At 37.8% G+C, this 19,166-nt stretch overlaps 1 protein-coding gene across 2 annotated transcripts in view; it reads left to right on the forward strand.

Annotated features, from left to right (window-relative positions):
• The window catches only part of COL24A1 (collagen type XXIV alpha 1 chain), a 152,035-nt gene that overhangs the window by 61,275 nt on the left and 71,594 nt on the right, over nucleotides 1-19,166 (forward strand). For both annotated transcript variants that reach the window (XM_030033175.2, XM_030033176.2), the window contains exons 19-22: nucleotides 37-90; nucleotides 9,933-9,986; nucleotides 14,425-14,478; nucleotides 15,869-15,913. In XM_030033175.2, coding sequence (XP_029889035.1) covers nucleotides 37-90; nucleotides 9,933-9,986; nucleotides 14,425-14,478; nucleotides 15,869-15,913 — 207 coding nt within the window. The remainder of the gene's footprint in view (nucleotides 1-36; nucleotides 91-9,932; nucleotides 9,987-14,424; nucleotides 14,479-15,868; nucleotides 15,914-19,166) is intronic.

Genomic DNA, 19,166 nt, shown 5'->3' on the forward strand with positions numbered 1-19,166 from the left:
TATCACCAATAATATAATTGTTTGGATTTTTTTAAGGGGAAAATTGGAGATCCTGGATCCCCTGGACCATTGGGTCCTCCAGGACCTGAGGTAAGAATTGCTTGATAGAGGTAAATTGAATGTCATTTAGTTCTAAATTACAAAAATCAGAGGTAGCTGGGTTTGCTTCACAGAAGATTGTTGTCTTAGTTGAATTAGAAAATATTTTTTATTCTGTCATATCCAATGAATTCATTCACCTCCATGAAGTGCAAAAGGTTCTAGATCATATTTTTTTTAATGCAAAGTATTCATATACAGGATCTTTGAATACAAAGTAGTTTGTCATTTGCCTATGTGATTAGGATTTGCTCTCTTTTGAATGCAGGTGTTATGGATTATACCTTGAATGAGGCTCATGTGATTTCTCAGGCACACTTCCATTCATTAATTCTACAGCATGTTTACAAATGGGATTTTCCAAGCCTGGCTGCATATTTATCTCTTACAAAACAGCTTTGTTTGCAAGGAACACAAAGAATAAACACAAGTTACATAGAAGCATTGCCAAGCACTTGAATGTAGCAGTGCAGTTGCCTAAGAACTGTATAGTACTATGGAAGTTTACACAGAAACTAAGTCAGTCTCTCAATTGTTCCATTTTGGTGCTTTTTTGCATTTATACCATGGGCTGTAGGAGAAAATGCTGTGGACTGTATAGGAAAGACATACACATACACAGACACACATATATTTGCTGGAGAGATGAAAGCAAAAACTGCAGATTTTTCTTTTTAATCAGCCTCCTCCAATGGATGTATTTTTTTTTAAATATATCTGGAAGATACATATTGGCAATGATGGTTGCTCTGGCCTTACAAGATACAATAACTCTGGGAGCATATCTCCTCAAACCAAGGCTCTATATTCCTACTTTTTTTTTAAAAGGGAGCCCAAGGCCTCTGCTCTTCAAAAAGCAAATTATTGGGTTTTATTACTTTGTTGTTGTAGCTCCTCTAAATCCTGAAGAACACACTTTCTTATTGGAGATGAGCCCTCATTGAGAGAAAACTTATTGGGAAATGCGTTATAGCAACACAAAATGGTCTTTTCAGAATAAGCCAGTATGTTTTAGTCAATGGGGAGAAAGTATTTTCATGCCCTTCAGTCAGAATGAAAAAGGCACAAAGCCTGTGCTTGCTGCCCACAACTGCCTCCCTTTGTGGCTCAGGATTTTAGATTTCGTAAGCCTCTTCACTGTTAGCAAAAGAGATCTTTGCATCGTCTCTTCTCTTTGTATAGCTTCCAGCAAGGGAGACAGACCTGTGGCAGGTTAATATCAAATTGTTGGTCTTGAAGCCTGTGTCCTGATGACCCTGATGCCTATCCTGGTAGTCCTTCATAGTTCCTTATTCCAACCAAGGCGTACTATTCCTTTGGGCCTGGGGAGAAATTCATCATTTGGGGCTAGTACCCTCAGGGCAGATACAGGTGGGAAAACTTCCTGTCTGGAAAGCTCAACATTTCCTTTTGCTCAGGTGTGCAGAATTACTTCAGCCTTTAGAAGGCAAATAAAGTGCTTTATGTTAGATAATTAAAGCTTGAGTGTCCAGGTAGTTTTCTTTGAATAATTGTCTGCAAAATGTCAGGTTTAAAACTACAAAACAATGTTTCTTATAACTTTAGTCACACAAGACATCCAAATAAAGTAAAAGAAGTTTTGCCTTCTTTTACTTCATAAAAACGTGGTCACCATATGGCAAAATAGCAGAAATAGAAGGGAGGTAGTACAGCAGTACACCAGCATCTTGAACAAACTGGAAATTCTAGAAGTTCTATAATAAAAGGAATTTAAAATAACAGCTTAAACCTGAAGATTGTATCTTACGCTCCCTGCTACTTTGTCATGTAAAAATAAGGTAGTTGTTGTTGCCAGAAGCTATTTAGACACAAGTGGATATATGAAGTATGAGCAATAAGTGCAGATTTTCCTACAAGAAAAGCTTACTGTCATATATCTGATCATGTCTCTTCTTCCAAAACCAGACAGCTAGCCGGTCAGACAGGGCTGCTTTTCTTGTTCCTATTTCATTATCTGAATGGTCAGACTTCCCGTGACCCCATGCAGAAAACAGACATTACATCCTATACTACGTGTTCCCCTTGATGTTTCTGGAAACGGGAGAATGTGATGAATTAGTGTCTTACAAGGGGAGTACTTTGAATTTAGTATGGACATGACAACCCATACCATATGCCTTTTAGGAAACATTTTATTGGGAAAAAAAAAAAAGCTATGTTGGAATTTGTTGGGCATTGCTGTGAATGGGAGGAACAAGGCTGTGTCTGGCCAGTGACAGAACCTGTCAGATCCTACTTCAAACTGCCTCTCCTCTTTTTGTCCAACACTAAGACAGTGGGTTTTATAAATGTGCCCTGTCCCCATGTTCAAGCTTGGTTTTGGTACATGTGAAATAAGAAACTGGGCATCCTTTGGTCTCTCCAATTACATATTTGAGTATGTATTTCATTTCCAGTATAAAGAATAAACAGTCATATCCCTAATTTTTTTCCTGTGTAAACTGCTGTAAATCAGGCACTACAGCAGCTGAAGTCTATAGTTATCCCTGCACACAGTAGTGGGAGCAGGCCTGGCAGGCTTCATTTATCCTCCTGGGTTTGCTTCATTTATCCTCCTGGGTTTTTGGCTTTTTATATGCAGGTCAGCAGTGAATTGCTTCCTAAATCTTTCCTCTGCAGCTGTGCAGCCTAGGTATACCAGATCAGAGTTGGAATAAGCCACCCACTCATAGCCAGGGTCCATTTGAGAACTGCAGTGCTGATGGGTTGGAGCGAGTAGAGGGAGGGACAGAGGCCTTGTACTCGCTCTCTGGGCGGCCGTATGAGGGTTGGCTGCCAAGTGCATTTTTTTCAGTGCAGAAGTCCCGCAGTGTCAAGCCAAATTCTCTTCTGGGTATGTTGCCGCAGAGCCAGGGGCTGTCGCGTGCCTGAATACATGCTGCTCACAAAGCACTGGATATCTTTAGTGAGTGCTTTATGGAGCATATTCTGCATCAGTTTACGCATTTTCCTGCTTTGTTGTGCATCTAAAACTGAACAGCCAAAATTCCAACTTTCTAGAGAGCTTTATTTTATCAGTATGACAAGTGGAAAGTGCTGGTCTGACTGTTTTAACCCACAATGCCTGTGTTTACTGTGTACGATGAAGTATGTAATGCTTATTGTTAATGTGAATGAAATTAGGCAAGGTTTTAACAGGCTTCCACATGTATTCAGAATATTTCATAGTTAAATTTCACCCTATGAAGCACATTTAATTATCCCCTAAGAATGAGGGTGATAGTTTCCTTCAGATGTGCCTTCAGATGTGCTCAGAGTATTATAAATAGGTTTCATCTGGAGCAGAGGGAGCATTAGTCATTATCTTCAATAGAACTTTTTTCATCTGTGCAGTATTTTGATCTGAAGTGGTTAGCTTATTCTTTCAGGAAGGTACTCATATGGGATTCAGCTGGTATGTTTCATGCTGAAGGCAATAGCATTACAAAGGAAAAGGATACATTCAGATAATAGTTAACAGTCAAAAAGGCACGTATTTTGTAAGTGAATCACTGGCTGCTTTGAGTTGTTCATTTTAAAAAAAAAAAAGTATTTTTAATGCATGTTTTATCTTATCATGTGATGTTTTGAGGTTGTGCAAACAATACCATGAGTGCAGTGATAACAGCCTTCTGTTTCAATATTGCATCAAATAACTTGCATGCAAATGACTTGAAGGAAATATAGAAATAAAGACAATTTTATAGCTGAATTAACTGTATGTTCTGGCATACATCCGAAGAACTGTTCTTGTTGTAGAATTGCTTATACTTTCTGCTTGCCTTTGCACAGAATCTTTAACTGGTCCTTTCATATATTTATTTGACATAAGTACATCTTTCTGATTTTTGTCAAGAAATAGGTATTAATTTTGCAGAAATATTCAATTTACCTTGACTTTTTAATAATGTTGAAGAATGCTTGTTCATGTGACCCTCCTGTGTTTTATATTTTCTTCAGAGCGATTATGATAATTCAGTCTGTGCCTGTTAGGTCCTAGTCTGTTTCCACAGACCTTCACAAGTACTTTGCATAGAATTTGTCATCTTGGAGATTTTCCTTTTTCAGGCAGAGTTGTGGTGAGACTTCACAGGAAAAGAAGGGACATGCAGATAAACAAAACTTGATTTGTGTTGCTTTACCAGGGTGTTACTTAACTCCTAATGTTCTGAATCTGCCTAGAGTAAGGCAAGCTAATATTTAAATGGTTTCTATTTGATTTTAAACACCTGCACTGCTTTGGCTCTTGGGTTTTGGTGTTGATCTTAGAAGAAACAGTAGTCTTGCGAATAAATTTGAAATTTCTGCCTTACTTTTTCAGTCTGGCCTTAGTCTAGTTGTGGTCTGATATGTATGGGCACACAGTTGTTAGCAGCATAGAAGCAACGTACAGTGAAATAATCCTCCTGCAAGAGAAGAGAGTTCCTCTTGCACAAGGATTATTTCACTGACTATTAGTTACTAGTCTATTTTCTAAGGTTTAAGGGCAGTGATACTTGATTTTCAAAATGCACAGAGTTGTTCCTGATGACTTGCCTCTGTATTCAGGCTTTGCCAAATTCCACTGTCTCTTATATCATTAGAAGCATGCCTGAAAGAAGACCTGTTCCTCAGACCATAGTCATTTGACCGTTATTGGAGGACTTGTAACACAAAACTGAGCCTGAATATTTTAAAATAAATCCATAATCTGGTATTTCTGTCCCTTATGAAATGCTGACATTTGATGCTTGTTTTTACCATAAGTCAGAACAAAATTTTAAAACTTAAATCTCTCTGCTTAGCATTGTTGTATGTATTGGAAAGTTCCACAAAAGTAGCTGTTAATGTTGAATGACTGGCTTGATTTTTGAGTCTTGTGAAAGCAATAGATCAGGTGCCTAAGGTCTTCCTGAGCCGTGATTGCCCAACAGACATGCCCATCTCTTCCATGGTGCACCTTGCAGGTTGACTGCTGGAAGTCTTCAGGGCAGACATGGAGACTGTTAAACAGTGTTCAACAGCAAGTGTAGCTGTAACCAAACTGCCAAGCTCCCTCTGAAATCCTGTCTGATCCTTGGAGTGGGTCTGCACTGAAGTTCTTACCAAAGCTCTTAGTCTTTCACATTGTAGATTTACAGAATACTTCAAGACTTGGTCCTTAATGTGTTGATTGGTGGCTGGTGCTGCTGTGTTGGTCACTCAGGTGAATCACCAGCCACCTTCTTGGCCATCAAGCAGCCAAGCAGGTCTGTGAAGGACATGTTTTGAAGGGTTGGTGTAGGGCCTTGCTCACGCTAAAGACTGCACTAGATACTACTTGTTGTAAATACAAGGATTTTAATGTGTGTTGCATATAATATGTAGATGCACTAGATGGCTTTAAAGGATGATGCATCACATTTGGAAAACTGGTGACTTTAAGTCTCTCACAAGAACATCAATCACTAGGGTTTCAGTGAGCATCGCTGAATAAATCTGCCATGTGCAATTAGACAAAAGCACAAAGCAACATCAGCATCGTTTGACTGACATCTTAGCAACAGTAAATTGCAAAGCTTTCCTGTATTGTATGCTGTAATCCATGATTGACCTTTTTTCTGTTCTCTGACAAACTGCAATTGTACAGTTGTAATTTGTACTGTTAGATTCCTTCCCCCACCCTTTCCAAAATCAGAATTGAAGGTTTGTAGGAAAAAATTAAAGTTTTGTCTCTGCCCTTTAAAAATGCTGGCATTAAACTTTGGCTAGATAGGCACACACAGAAGAAAGCTCATTTCAAATCTTTTTTTTTTTCTTACTATTTTCCTCTTTGTACTTGGCACATTATTGATACTGTCACGCAGTTGTACAAATGTCAAAGAGCAAAGTCCTGTAACTGTGTGAATACTGACATTTCTAAAATTGTGCAGAGAAAAAAATAGTTTTTTTTTTTAAATTGAATTGCATAGCATGTCCTGTAAGAAGAATAATAAATACTTATTTCAGATTACAAAATCACAGCTTCTTTTCTCAGTTTAGAGAGATTGTAGTTTTATGCGGAAATCTTCCTTTTGTAATTTGATGACAATCAGTAATAAAGCTCTAATAAGGTATCTTGAAGTTCAGTAGCTGCATCCAGTCAGTATTGCTTCTGAAAATTCACTCTAAATTCTCATTCAAATGAAACACAGCATGTGATTGAATGAAATAATATTGGAGCAGGGAAACTTGGCAACTGAAGGGACTATCGCAGTCCCTGGAGAGGTTTTTGCCCTGTGGTGCCTTTCCACCAGCGCTCATGTCCCAATCCCATTGAGGGGTACTGAGGAGCTAGAGGTCATGAGGGTCGGTGTCTAATACAATGCTGGCAAACGTCATGTGGCAACAGCCTGGAGTGAGTGGGATACTGCAAATGTAAGAGAATTCCTAGTGGAAATAGAGTGTAATTTCCAAACATTTCTGATACTCTGCTTCCATGTTAGCAGCCACACAGGAAAACAAACAAAAGAAAAGCAGCAGCTTTTGCAGATCCGTCATCTCTGAAGCACTGACTTAAGTACAAAAAAGTCATGCCCTGACATAGTGACAGTCTGATCATCTCTGCATTTTTTGTTAATTAAAGATTATATAGATAAATGAGAGCAATAAATATGTTAATTTTATATTTCAATATATTCAGTACAAAGAGCAACACTTTCACAGCAAGGTTAAAGTTCATTTGTGTTGAGATAGCTGGTACTTCAGGTTCTTCTGACACCACCTCTAGTTTGATTAAACTGAGTGAACTCTAAAGCACTTTGCTGGCAAAAGGCCACATCTGCAGCAAGATTTTGAAAATAATTTGTAACGTACCAGCTGCCAGGCTTCTGGCTGATGGGAAGATAAGAATCTACACTTTGCATTTCCTTAGTAGAAGTAATGATATTGAGTGATGTTTTGTTCTGAACAGTCTCTGCTGAAAATTACGGTGCAGCTAGCAACTAATTATATGTTGATCTCCTGGCCTTTCACTTATGGAAGAATACTGAATTTTTAACCTTGAGTAGCTTCACAGGGAGCTGGCTGCTGAATGACTCGTGACAAATTCAGATATAGGTAGAAATGTATACCACTTCACTACTCAGAATCTGAATGGCAAACACCATTGCTGAGGCATTTTAAGAACTCCTTTCTGGTTCATTAATTTTCTGGAATTGTTTTAAGTGATTATGTGTGTCCTGGACTATTACAGTTATCTCACAGATTATTGATGTGAGAACGTCTTGGAAATAGTGTTCTAATAGTGCCATAGCATCTGCATTTTCTCTGTGCTAGTGCTTGAGAAGAAAAGACTAAATCCAGCTTTACGGCAAAGACAAAAACGATAAAGATATTTAAACTTTTAAATGCATCGCTAGTGTTGATGCTCTCAGGCCAGTAGCCCTCTTGCATCCTAAGACTTTGCCTGACATTGAAAGGTTTCAAAATGTCTTGATCTAACTGTCATAGTGCTTGTCAATGCTTACATCTCATAGTTCTTACTGAATTCCTTCTAGAAGTATTTATGCAAATAAATAAATAAAGTAGATGTATTCCTTTATAAGAGTATAAGAATCTTTCTAAATACACATTTTTCTTGACGGATTGTTTTCTGGAATGTTTATTGCCATGAGGGAAATTGTCTCTATGTCAGCATTTAGCACTTGTTCACACATTAGTTAAAGATTCACGGATGTACAAAACAACCCACCCCTTGGTAACTATTTAAGGTCTGTAAAATAACCAGATTTAGAATCATGAAAGGATGAGTTAGCAACTCCCAAAGAATTGACCTAACTCTTCAGTGTATTTCAGTAGGCAAGTGTGGTCAGGATTTTTAAAAAATCCTCTTATGAACTGTATAGAAATCTAGGCTGATGTGAGTACTTTAGGTATCAGTCTGGGTGCCTTGGTCACATGTGACTAATATGCTATGTGCCACCTAGAGGCATGTTGGAGTTGTTGCACGGCTCTACTAGTACTGCTTTATGGCAAAAAGAAATTACCACTGTGATGTTTTGTGAAATGCTGTGTGTTAGGGTTGTTCCACTTATTTTGAAAACTCAGATCAGTTCTTTTTTATTCTTTAGTGGTTTGCTTTAGTACTCATTAGCATTCAAGTGCTAAACACTTTTTTTTTTTAAGAAATCATAATTCTTTTTTATATTGTTTTATACATTTTTTTTATTTAATATATAAACACACCTAAAAATATTTGCATGCCATCTAAATCTCTATTTATAAGTCTCTCTGCATCCTGTTAAGAACAGGTTATAGAAAGCAAACAGAAGAAAGCCCTACAAGTAAGAACAGTGATGCCCTAAACACTTAATTTTATTATAATGTGGTAGTTGAGGGTGAAATAATGTTTTCTTCTAAATTTCTTGCTTTAGTATGATTTCTCTTTACCTTTCTGGTAAGGTTTTTTTGTGATTAATGTCAGCTAATTATGCATAATCATTAGAAATGATTATTGCCTGTATTTGAAGCTCAGCTGTTCTGGAAGAATTGAGTATCGTTAACTATTATCCACCTAGTGAGGCAATTATATTTTTTTAAAAAATTCTTCTTTCCTGCTTAGAGAACCTGAAAAGTGACTCTTGAAGCTTTAATGATGATATGTATTAGCCTGCATTAGTATGGAAGGGTGCCAGAGAGAATTTCATGCTGGAAGTTCTTTATGAGATGTTCTTTAAATTGTTCTGAACATGTATGATGCTTTCATTTCCATTATTGGAAAAGTATGCATGCAAAGATTGATATTTATAATTTTTAATCTGCAATGATTTTCTGTTAAGGAAGAAGAAAACTTGTTTTTACTAGTGTTAGGTGACGGATGTGCACAAATGTAGTAATAAATATTTTACTTGGAGGAAGAACTTTTCAGTGGCAGTCTTTCTATTTTCACATAGGCAAGATTAATGAAATGTAGAAGTTTATAAAAATAACAAATCAAATACTATCTTGGCAGATGACTGAGCCCTGTGCTAACTAAAGAGTCAATTACCAATGCTTTACTTTATCCTACAAATATAAAGATTACGTTTCTTCACTGGATGTTTATGAAATTTAACTCACTACTGTATTGCATAAGGGTTACCTGCATCATTTTTGTTTTCTTAAAATACACTCATTCCTTATAAATGTAGCACTGGATTCATCTGACATAGAAGCATCTTCATAGTGTACCACTCTGCCTACTGGCCAGATGGTGTGGGGTGGTCATTTTAATTGATTCATTTCCTTTGCATATTCATTTTTTCTTTACCAACAGCTGGACCTGTACCACACAGTATTTCACAAAGGCTTATTCTGAATAATGCTACATGCTGGTGCCCTTCAGTTACTGCCAGCCAGACCTGGATTAGCACCTGCTGATTTGGAGGCAAAAGGCTTTCTACTCTTTTCTTAATCTTGCAGTGATCTCGTCCTTAAAGTGCGGCCAAGGATTAAAGGGTTTCAGCTGCTCTCTAAGCTTTTTTTTTTTTTTTTAAATAGTTGAATTCATGAGTACAGGACCTGGTGCTGGCTGCTTTGTGGGGGTTTTTTGTGCATCAAGACCAATCCAGTAGTTTAATTTCAAACTTTGCTTAATGGATAAAAAGTCTTACGCTAAGAGAAACGAAACGCATACTGACATATGTTAAATTGAGTTTAATGAAAGCTGCCTAAAATCTGTCACTTATCCAAGTCCTTTCAAGGAAACCTAATGGATTTTGACGTTTTGGGGATGGTAGAACAAATTTATTTCTTGTTTCTGTGATTCGGGTTTGCTAAATGAACGAACAGAATCAAAACAAGTACATTGGAAACATTCCTACTCTGTAAATCATTTGTCTGTATGATTTCTTTAGGGTTTTCCAGGAGATATTGGTGTACCTGGATTAAATGGCCCTGAAGGTCCTAAGGTAAGACTATATGAAAACTTATTCATAGTAACAATAAACAGTATAAATCTCTGAGGAAAAGGTCCAAGAGACGGACACTGGCGTTATGAGAAGATAATCTTACTGTCAAAATACAGGTACTTTGCCTCAGGTATTTATATGAGGAAGTTAATCTAACATTTAATGCCGTCCGTGCAGTTATGAGGGCAATTACTGTGTTAGATGGAAGCATGTAATGGCAAGTTAAGTGCAAAGAAATTTTGAGAAAATGCTATATAGCTAGAAAGTAGCATATGTTTCACCTATATTTAAATAAAATGCATGCGGATCTCTATAGTCTCACCTGAGTAGTACAGAATTTTTTTTTAACAAATTTTGAAAGAAATAGTAGCTAAAGATATGGAAAAAATGGTAAAATTCACACACCAGATTAAATAATGATAAAATAATATATATAATAATAATGGATAAAATTTATCTACCAAAAAATTACTGTGCCAGATTAATTTAGCCTCTGTTCTTTAGTAGACTAATATTTTAGACCAAGCTTAGGCAATAATTCACATGTATAGAGTTTTCAATGAAGCTTTGGATAAAAGCACATATGGGAAATTTTTGTTTAAAATGGAAAAGGTAGAGACTAGTACAAAAAGTGCAGGTGGATCAGAAATTAACCCAGAGGAAGATGACTGAATAATATCTAAAGATTGACTACTTGTTGTTGAAAGGCAAGTACCAATTAAGTTCTTCACTCACCAGCCTTGGGACTATTCTTACATTGTATTTTCACTAATAAATAGGCACAAGTGAGATGGAGAAACAAAGTTGAGCATCTTAGACGATCTTAAAAACTGCACTTTGTACTAATTCATCCCACTTGTGTTACTTCAGACTGATGCATGCAAGGACTAAAACAATAAATACTACTGTAAACTTAGAGCTTCACACCTGGCAAGAAGGAAGGACACTGCCAGATCTCTCTGAAATGAAAGCACAATAAGGTGGTTAGAAATTAAGTGAAATTCTAGAACACATGAGGCAAGGTGTCTTATTAATGCCACTGCACAAAGCACGAGAAGACTTTATCTAAGTAGTACACACAGTTCTGGGCATTTGTATTCCAGAAGGACTCAATCAAGTCAGACTAGATGCAGAAAAGGATACTTGAATGACTGTATTCTGAGAGGCAGTTTATTTATCCTACCAAAATGAAGGGGCTTTTTGAGCTTTGTAAGTAAACCAGAGGGCATAAATTGGTGAGGCAAAAGAACTGTGCAAGACCAACAGCAGCATTGGTCCAAGGACAAAACATGCAAGTTGTCCATGAATAAACAGAGATGGAAATTACAAGATTTCCCATCAACCAAGCTGTGAAATTCTGTGGCAGACTACTCAAGAAAACATAGGAAATATTTTAAAGATAGAGTCTTATTTGTACCTGGAAGATTGTAACAATCCCACCATGCCAAAGTTAATCATTCTTGAGAACATCTCAAATAATCCAGTTGCCAAAGCCATAGCCAATCTTTTCTGCATCTCGTATCTTTCAACTGTGTCAAGAGCCTTGTCCCAAAATAGCTCAGACATGAATTTACTAGGAAGGCTGAGAACTCATTACCTGATGTGGCAAACTGGGGAGAAGTTAAAATACATTTCCTGAGACAGGTGTGGACTTTTTCTTTAGTTCTGATTTATTGTTTTGCTAACTTGTTTGTGTGTATGTATAATGTTAGCAGCCTTATATGAATGAATTTTATCTGACCATTGCAGTGGCAGTTGCTCCTGTGTTTCTGAATTACCAGGGCACTTAAAAAAACCTTTTGATGCAACACTGTGTCTCGAGTCTAGGGGAAATAGTAGAAGAAAAATACATCAGTTCTTGAACTGCAGATCAGATTCAGTCCTCCAAACTGATACATGAATGATGTAACTGAGATCTAATCCCTGCTGCCCAGTTTCTTCAGTAAGAGTTATTCCACATTATATCCAAAGTGTTAAATTAGATGTTTTTGTTAGAATTGTGTTGATGTTTAATACATACATTACTGATGTATTGCCTTTTCACAGATTCCAGCAAAAAAGTACCAAAAGGTAGCCTACGGAGTTTAAGACTCTGTATTCCTTTGATACAGAAATTCCATAGCTGAACAAGATGCCATGATCTCTGGCACATTTGGTCTTAGAGACAAAAAGCTTAGACAGCCTGCTCTAATCAGGGAGAATTGATGACTTATATTTGAGAAGGAAGATTACCAAACTGGAAAAATTCTTACACTGCTCCTCATACCAAGGGAGAAGGGCTGCATAACACTGGAAATGTTTGGCTTTGGGGACTCCCCGCTGTCTTGTGTTGACTGCAGTTTTAAAAAAATTCCTCCAGCTTTTATTTTTAGAAAACCGTTCTCACTGTGCTGCTCTCTTCTTCATGTTTTTGTTTATGCTTTCTCAGAAGCAATACCGATTTTAAAAGCCGAGAAAGCAGGGTAGGCTTTATTTTTTAGCAGTTGGCATGGGAGAAATTCAGCCTCTTGGTGGAAAGTTTAAGCTCTGTGAGTGTGATCAGCCAACTTTAAATACCAGTAGAAGTTCTGGATTGTCAATTTTCCCTAAATTAGTGCAGTAATCAGCAAATCTGACCTCTCTGAAATAATGATCAAAGGATTCATTACATAATTTGGTCTACAGCACATTACTTAGCTTGGAAACAATATTTTAGAAGGTGTTTGATCTTGATCCACCACTTCTTAAAAAAAAAAAAAGCACACTTACATTTTTAAAAAGGGAAGAAGAATGTTTTTAAGAATTTCTGAAATAATTTAGTTTGTTTCCTATGTTAGTCTTGCAATTATTTATGCTCTGTAACCGAGAAAGGCGAGACGAAAAGATGGTCAGAATATGCTGACTATAACTGTAGTTTTTCCAGCAGTGTGTGTTGTACCATGGAAGTAGTTGAGAACTTCCTTCCTCTGCTCATTTATGTTTGTTTGGATAACGCATTCAATAGAAGTGGCTATTAGGAGTTTCACCACTTCTGGAAGGGATGGTCAACTGTGAGGTTATATATGTGAAATAGAGGATACCCCCATTTGCTGACTCCCTCAGTTTTTTCCAGACACTTTGGCACATGTCTAATGGCTACTTTCATTTTCTGTTTGTTGCCTGAAACCTCAAAGGGGAGATGGAAATTTCATGTAGTCTTAACATTAATTTTACAGTCTGGGACTTTTTTTCTGGATTCACTTAAGTGCAGTGGAAGGGTGTGTACAGTAGCAGTGTTGCTAATGTTTCCGCTGTGCAATTACATTTTACTGAAAGCCATATCTCCTAATGTGCTTTGCTATTAGAATAAAACAACAGTTCTGTCAATGAAAAACTTTCGTGACTAACCACACAAGGATATTACTTACGTAGTGCTACTAAAAGCCCTCCAGTCACTTTTGGGCTGGTATGTCAAACAGCAGTCCACCCCAGTCTTTCCCAGACTGATGGGCTCTGATGAAACTCAGTACCTTAAGGTGGCCTGTTCCATTTTACTTTGTGTGCTAAGTAAACTGTTACTGGACCAATGCCTGCATCTTCTGTCTAGACTTTAGCTTCATTAGTAAGCAACTAATAAGGCTTACACTTGGAACTTTCCCACCATTGCTTTCTTCAGAGGCTAATCATGTCTCTCCTAAGGGGCAGTTTCTTTGTTCTTGTTGCCTTATCTGATATTGTTAAGATTAGCTTTCCCAGAACATTAATAATATGTTTACACAGATTATTTTTTTTTTTTTTGTCCTACGCCAGGTCAAGTGCTTTTCCCAATTACTACCATTGTAATTGGGATGGCTGAGATTTTTGACACTGCTAGCTGTGAAGTCATTTTAACAAAGTTTTGAAAATGTTGGTGCGAGCAGTCATGAAAACTCAGAGCTGGCAGAGGATAAGGTGGTTTATCTCTGGGAAGCTGATTATAATCCTGACAGAAAAGTAAGGGCTGAAAAGCACAAGTAGTTTTGGACAAGCTAGTAGTTTAAATTCACTTTGTAGTTCATTTCCATTGCAATGTTGTGATCACATATTATGCTAAAGACTACCTAAATTGGAGATCTATAACAGTTTTGGTTTTGTAAGTACATTGGTTTTGCTTTAATCCTAATATGATGGTGTCTTCAAAAAAGGAACTGTTCTTTTGTGAGCTCTAATATTTTTTAATTTCCTGTTCAAAAAGACAAAAGAAAAAAGCTTTAGAAAAATCTGTGTAGTAGAAGTTTGTAAGATACTCAGTTTTCCAGCAGATTTTAAAATTCTGCGCATCTTCTCCTGACTTCCTAAGGGAAATCCAAAGAACAATGGTAAGAAAAGAGGTATGCTTCCTCAGTTTTGCATTTCTTTCCAGGTTTGTAAGAGGAGAGAAACTAGACCAACCTGATTGTTGGTTGATATAAGTTCTCACTGTGTTTGTTTGGATGTTTAGGGACTTCTGGGCGACCGAGGGCCTCCAGGGCCACAAGGCCCCAAAGGAGTTGAGGTAAGATGGAAATATGATCCAATCAAGAGATTATGTTTAAAAGAAAAAGTTGTGAGGGTTAACAGGGTTAGACAGCAATGGTTAGGGGTTTATGGTGGTGGTGTGCAAAATTTCAAGTTTCTTTTGCATTTTGGCAGGTGTTGCAAAGAGGTTTTAGCAGCCTTATGGGGCTGTGCATCCATTATATGGTTTATTTTAGTTATTTCAGTGGAATCTCAGATAATATGTGTCCAGAGTTGGATGTGGTTCTTGTAGTTAAACTAGGGAGATGGGGGTGTAGTATGGAGATAGAAACCATATATTAATTTAATTACAGTATCCTAGATACACTTAAGTAAACCATTAGACCCCATTAATTGAAGGAGGAGGAAGGCAGCTCTTCATCTTATAAATTTATAGAGTATTCTTAATTCATCATCATGAAAATAAAAACTGATGTCTCATAGGCTAAAAGTAATTAACATTAGAAATAATTTAATCAATGATTCTGGGGATAGACCTCTAGACTTCTAAGTAGCTTAATTATGGGCTTCCATGACAAATATTGAGTGAGTAAAAGCTAACAGTGGCAAAATGATCTGTTTAGTTAGAAGCCAGGAAGCTGCAGATTAGATTTCTTAATTCCTCTGTTCCCTATCGCTTGTAATTGAAAAGGTGGTGTACCACTTCCTCCAAAACCTGGAGAAAATCTTCCATACTGAGGAGGGTCAGTGAACCATAAAATGATCACAGCATGACATCCTGGCACAGCACTGATACAAGTCCGTGTTTTAATATAACTGTGTAATGAGTGAACCCTGAAGAGTTAATGCTACAGCTCCCCATCATGCATAATTATATCAGTGCACTGCGTAGCACAGGCACAGTGTCTCATTTCTTCTCTTACACACCTGACAAGCCTGACCCCAAGCCTCCCTCCATTCCTGAGAAAAGACAAGGTTAAACCCTAGCAAAATGGCTTGGCTAACTTGGTGGTTGTGCCGTAGCAACATGGAAGAGAAAAGCGGGATATTCCTACTGCTTTTATAGTCATGAAGTATCAGATGTTGCTAGAAGAGAGTAACTGCAGGGCAGACAGAGATGTTGACCCATCATTGCCGAATCTCTCCCTGCTCAAAATTGTGAAAATATTGCTATAGTGGTATGTATACCAACAGTTTAACAGCCTTTCTGGCTGCATCTAGGGGCTACATGGGGCATGGCTTTCTGGCTAATGAATTTGTTTGAAATTAGATTAGTCTTTCCTGTAATGTTGCTATCAGACTTGGACTCATACAAACACATCTGAAGCAAATTTAAGATGATACAATCAATACAAACAGTTATCTGCAGATTTTCTTTTTTAAAGCTAGACTTGGCATCAAGATTATTGAGTCCTGATTTCTTTTAGGGAGAAGTAGGACCAGCTGGACCTATTGGAGGAGTCGGCCCAAGAGTAAGTATAAGTAATTTTAAGGCAGACTATTTTTCAGCAGAAGTACTGCTTTAAAAGGTAAATTTACTGTGAGAAATGACTGCGTTAAAATGGCATCTCCTGAATAAATATGTCTCTTCCATCAGCAAATACTCAAAACAGAGCTGGGGGGAGAAATGGTTTTCCATACGAAGGATTTGAAAACAAATCATAGCCAAGGTGCACAAAATAAAATTTTTGAAAAGGAAAGAGTCAATAACTAACTGCTTATGGTGCTCCTCTGAGGCAGATGAAACCACCATGTACTTCCTAGGGACTGAACCAGCTGATATATCATAATATTTAAATTGGGGAAGAACCCACCATGAGACTCTGCTCACAAGGAGAAATATAAAGGACTGATGCTTTAAGAAATCATTTTCAAACTGATCTGGTAGACAGTTGCTGAAAACAGTAAAGCTGGAATGCCACAATGCTGTTTCTGGTGACATGTTTTAAAAGATAGAAGTTTAAAATTAACAACCAATTTTGTTAGTTATAAAAATTTACTAGTGTCTAAGAGTATTTTAGTGGACTTGAAGCTTATGTTTAGAAGAATTCTAAACTAAAAAGGAATACTAGCCTGCACTAGGGACTATGGGAGTGTCGCTAAGTTTATTGAAAGCAACATGATCTTCTGCCTTTACTTGATTTGCTTATGTGTGGTAATTACTGGCTTGGTCTTCATTTTGAATGACTTCCCATTTCTTGCATGAACTTAGGAAAGTCTGTACCATTGTTTCCTGGTTCTAGAGTGGATATAGTCCTACATCATTTTTCCTGTTCATTAGCTATTCAAAGCTGGGAATTTGCTTTCTGTTAGAAATAATATTAAAACGCTTATTTGCCACATGGATTAGGTGTTTTTAAAAAAAAAAAACAACCAACCCAAAAAACTCTTTTTTTTTTTTTTTTTCAGCTGAGGAAAACATGCAAAAAATTGAACAGAATTTCAAAAACACTTTGTGACTCAGTTCAATATCCAGTTTAATCTGCCTGAGCTTCTGCCAAGAGCCTCATGGAAATTTTTATTTTGGCTGCATCATACTTTGAGTTTTCTCCTTGGGCAGGGCTTCATGGCTGGACAGCATCTCCATATTGTGCTGTGGCAATTGGAAAAGAAGATGCTGCCGCGGGTGACTCATGGGCAATGAGACAACTACCTTCACATTCTCTGCATCACCAGGCATGCACAGGCCACCATCACCTGGTGTCAAAGTGACCTAAGAGGAAAAATTTCTATGTAACCTAGCAAACTGAAATATTTTTAATCTATTTTGGGTCAGTTTGACCTAAATTATTTTGGTTTTGATTTCTCTCAATGGGAAATGTGCACACTATTGGCTTGTCTTATGGCTCCCTTGTTTGTCTCTCTCACAACAAGCTGTTGAGAAAAGAATGTGTGGATCTGAGGTGGCCTCCAGGGTTCCCATCTCCAGGCATTTTTTAGTAGCTTGCTGGCTAGCATCCCCTTCTGAAATGAGAGGTAGGGGAAATGGGAATTTTGCTTGATGGAGAGCCCTGCCTGTTTTTCCCCCTCATTCCAGGGCCCATCTGCTCTTGCCTGGATTCTACAGCTTCTGTTGGCTCCAGCTGTTTCACAGCTCCAGGCCAACTTGTTTGCACTGCTGCTCTGAACTCTGCTCCCATCTCTGCTTGTCCTTGCTTCTTCACTCCTGCTTGTAGCATAGTCTGTGTCATTACATTAGAGAGAGAGAGTTCCAATCATGAAGTTGTTAAATCTGGTATCGTTTAGCTGAGTCAGTAAGCTGCTGAATGCATCTGTCTTTTTAAATTATGCTCGCTTGATTGCGATTTCACATCTTTGTGAAAAAATGGCTTTGTTTCCATTTTCCATGAAAGGAGTTTAAAAAAGTAAATGCTACATCGGAAAGTAAATGCTATCAAAACTGTGTTGTCACTCTACTAATTAAATAGCCATGGGGGCAGGGGAGGTCTCTGAGAGGGACCTGAAAAAGTGGTCTGGCCATGCATGGCCCCGAGGTACCATCAGCTGTCAGCTATGCCTTTAGCTGACAGATGTGTCTCTAACTTGGTTTTTGCAGCCTCCAGGGGTGGTGATACTTCATTCTCCTTGGCAATCTGCTTCAGTCCTTTGCCTATTTTACAGACGGTTTTTCTAATGTCTAGCTGTTCTATCTGAAAGTCTTGCCTGTGTCTTTCTCGCTGCAACCTTGCTTCCTGTCCTACAGGCCTTATTTGTAGGCATGGTTAATAGGTTAGTCCTCTTCTCAGCCACTGTTATCCTCACTTTCTTAGGGTTTGTCTAAACTAGGTAAAGTATTCTTGTAGGTGATATATTGTAAACCTTTGATTATTCTTATGAAACTGTTCTAGTTTTCTCTTGGACAGTAATGAAGCAGGTTTCTAGCGCATCTGGAATTCCTCGTCTCTTCTACTGTGTAGTTTTCAGGTCAAAGTGTTCAGCCCCCAGTTCAGGTTTAGGCATGTGCCAAGCAGGCAGCCATAAATTTTCACCTCATTGTCTCCTTCCCCCTGCCCCCCACCCCTTGTTTCTAACATTTGCTTTAAAAAACGTGCATGAGACCAAAAACCACTGGGACCCACCTGACCAATGCTGCCAGCAAAACAGATCATCCTCTGCTGGAACAGAAGGTGAATATGAATGTGCACTCTGGTTCTCAGGTCTCAGCTTGGAAACACATTCCCATGTGTCTGAAAGAACTGGAGCCAAAACTGAGGATGCTTCCCTGCTTGTTCAGGGTATATCTCAGGTTCCACAGAGCTGAATCTGATCGCACGATCTGATTTTTTTCATTCACTCCTTTTCAAACCTTCCCACCCATTCTATTCCAAAGTCAAATACTTACATTCTCTAAATTAATCCTTCTAAATCAAAAAATGCTGATTTTTTTAGTATTTATTTGTCCTGTGAAAATACAGTAGATGCCACATTAAAGTGACTGTGTTTATTCAGTTTCCTCCCAATTAACTCTTTCTCAAACGCTATCCAAATATTAACACTGTAACTGTCAGTGTAGCTCAGCTCAGTCAGTGCGAGCATTGCTGCATTTTTTTATTTTATTTTTTTTGTAGCTTCATTGCTGGAGCAGAAAATGCCTTTAAAAGGGGGGAGATTGTTTTAAACCAGAATATAAAAAGGAATTGTTGTGAGTTGATTCCTTTGAGATACATGTGTAAAACAAAAGCTGATATTTATATAGTCATAAGGTGAGCAGTTCCTCCTGACTAT

The sequence above is a fragment of the Aquila chrysaetos genome, chromosome 12 (genome assembly GCF_900496995.4).
Source record: "Aquila chrysaetos chrysaetos chromosome 12, bAquChr1.4, whole genome shotgun sequence".
In the NCBI taxonomy this organism is placed as follows: domain Eukaryota; kingdom Metazoa; phylum Chordata; class Aves; order Accipitriformes; family Accipitridae; genus Aquila; species Aquila chrysaetos.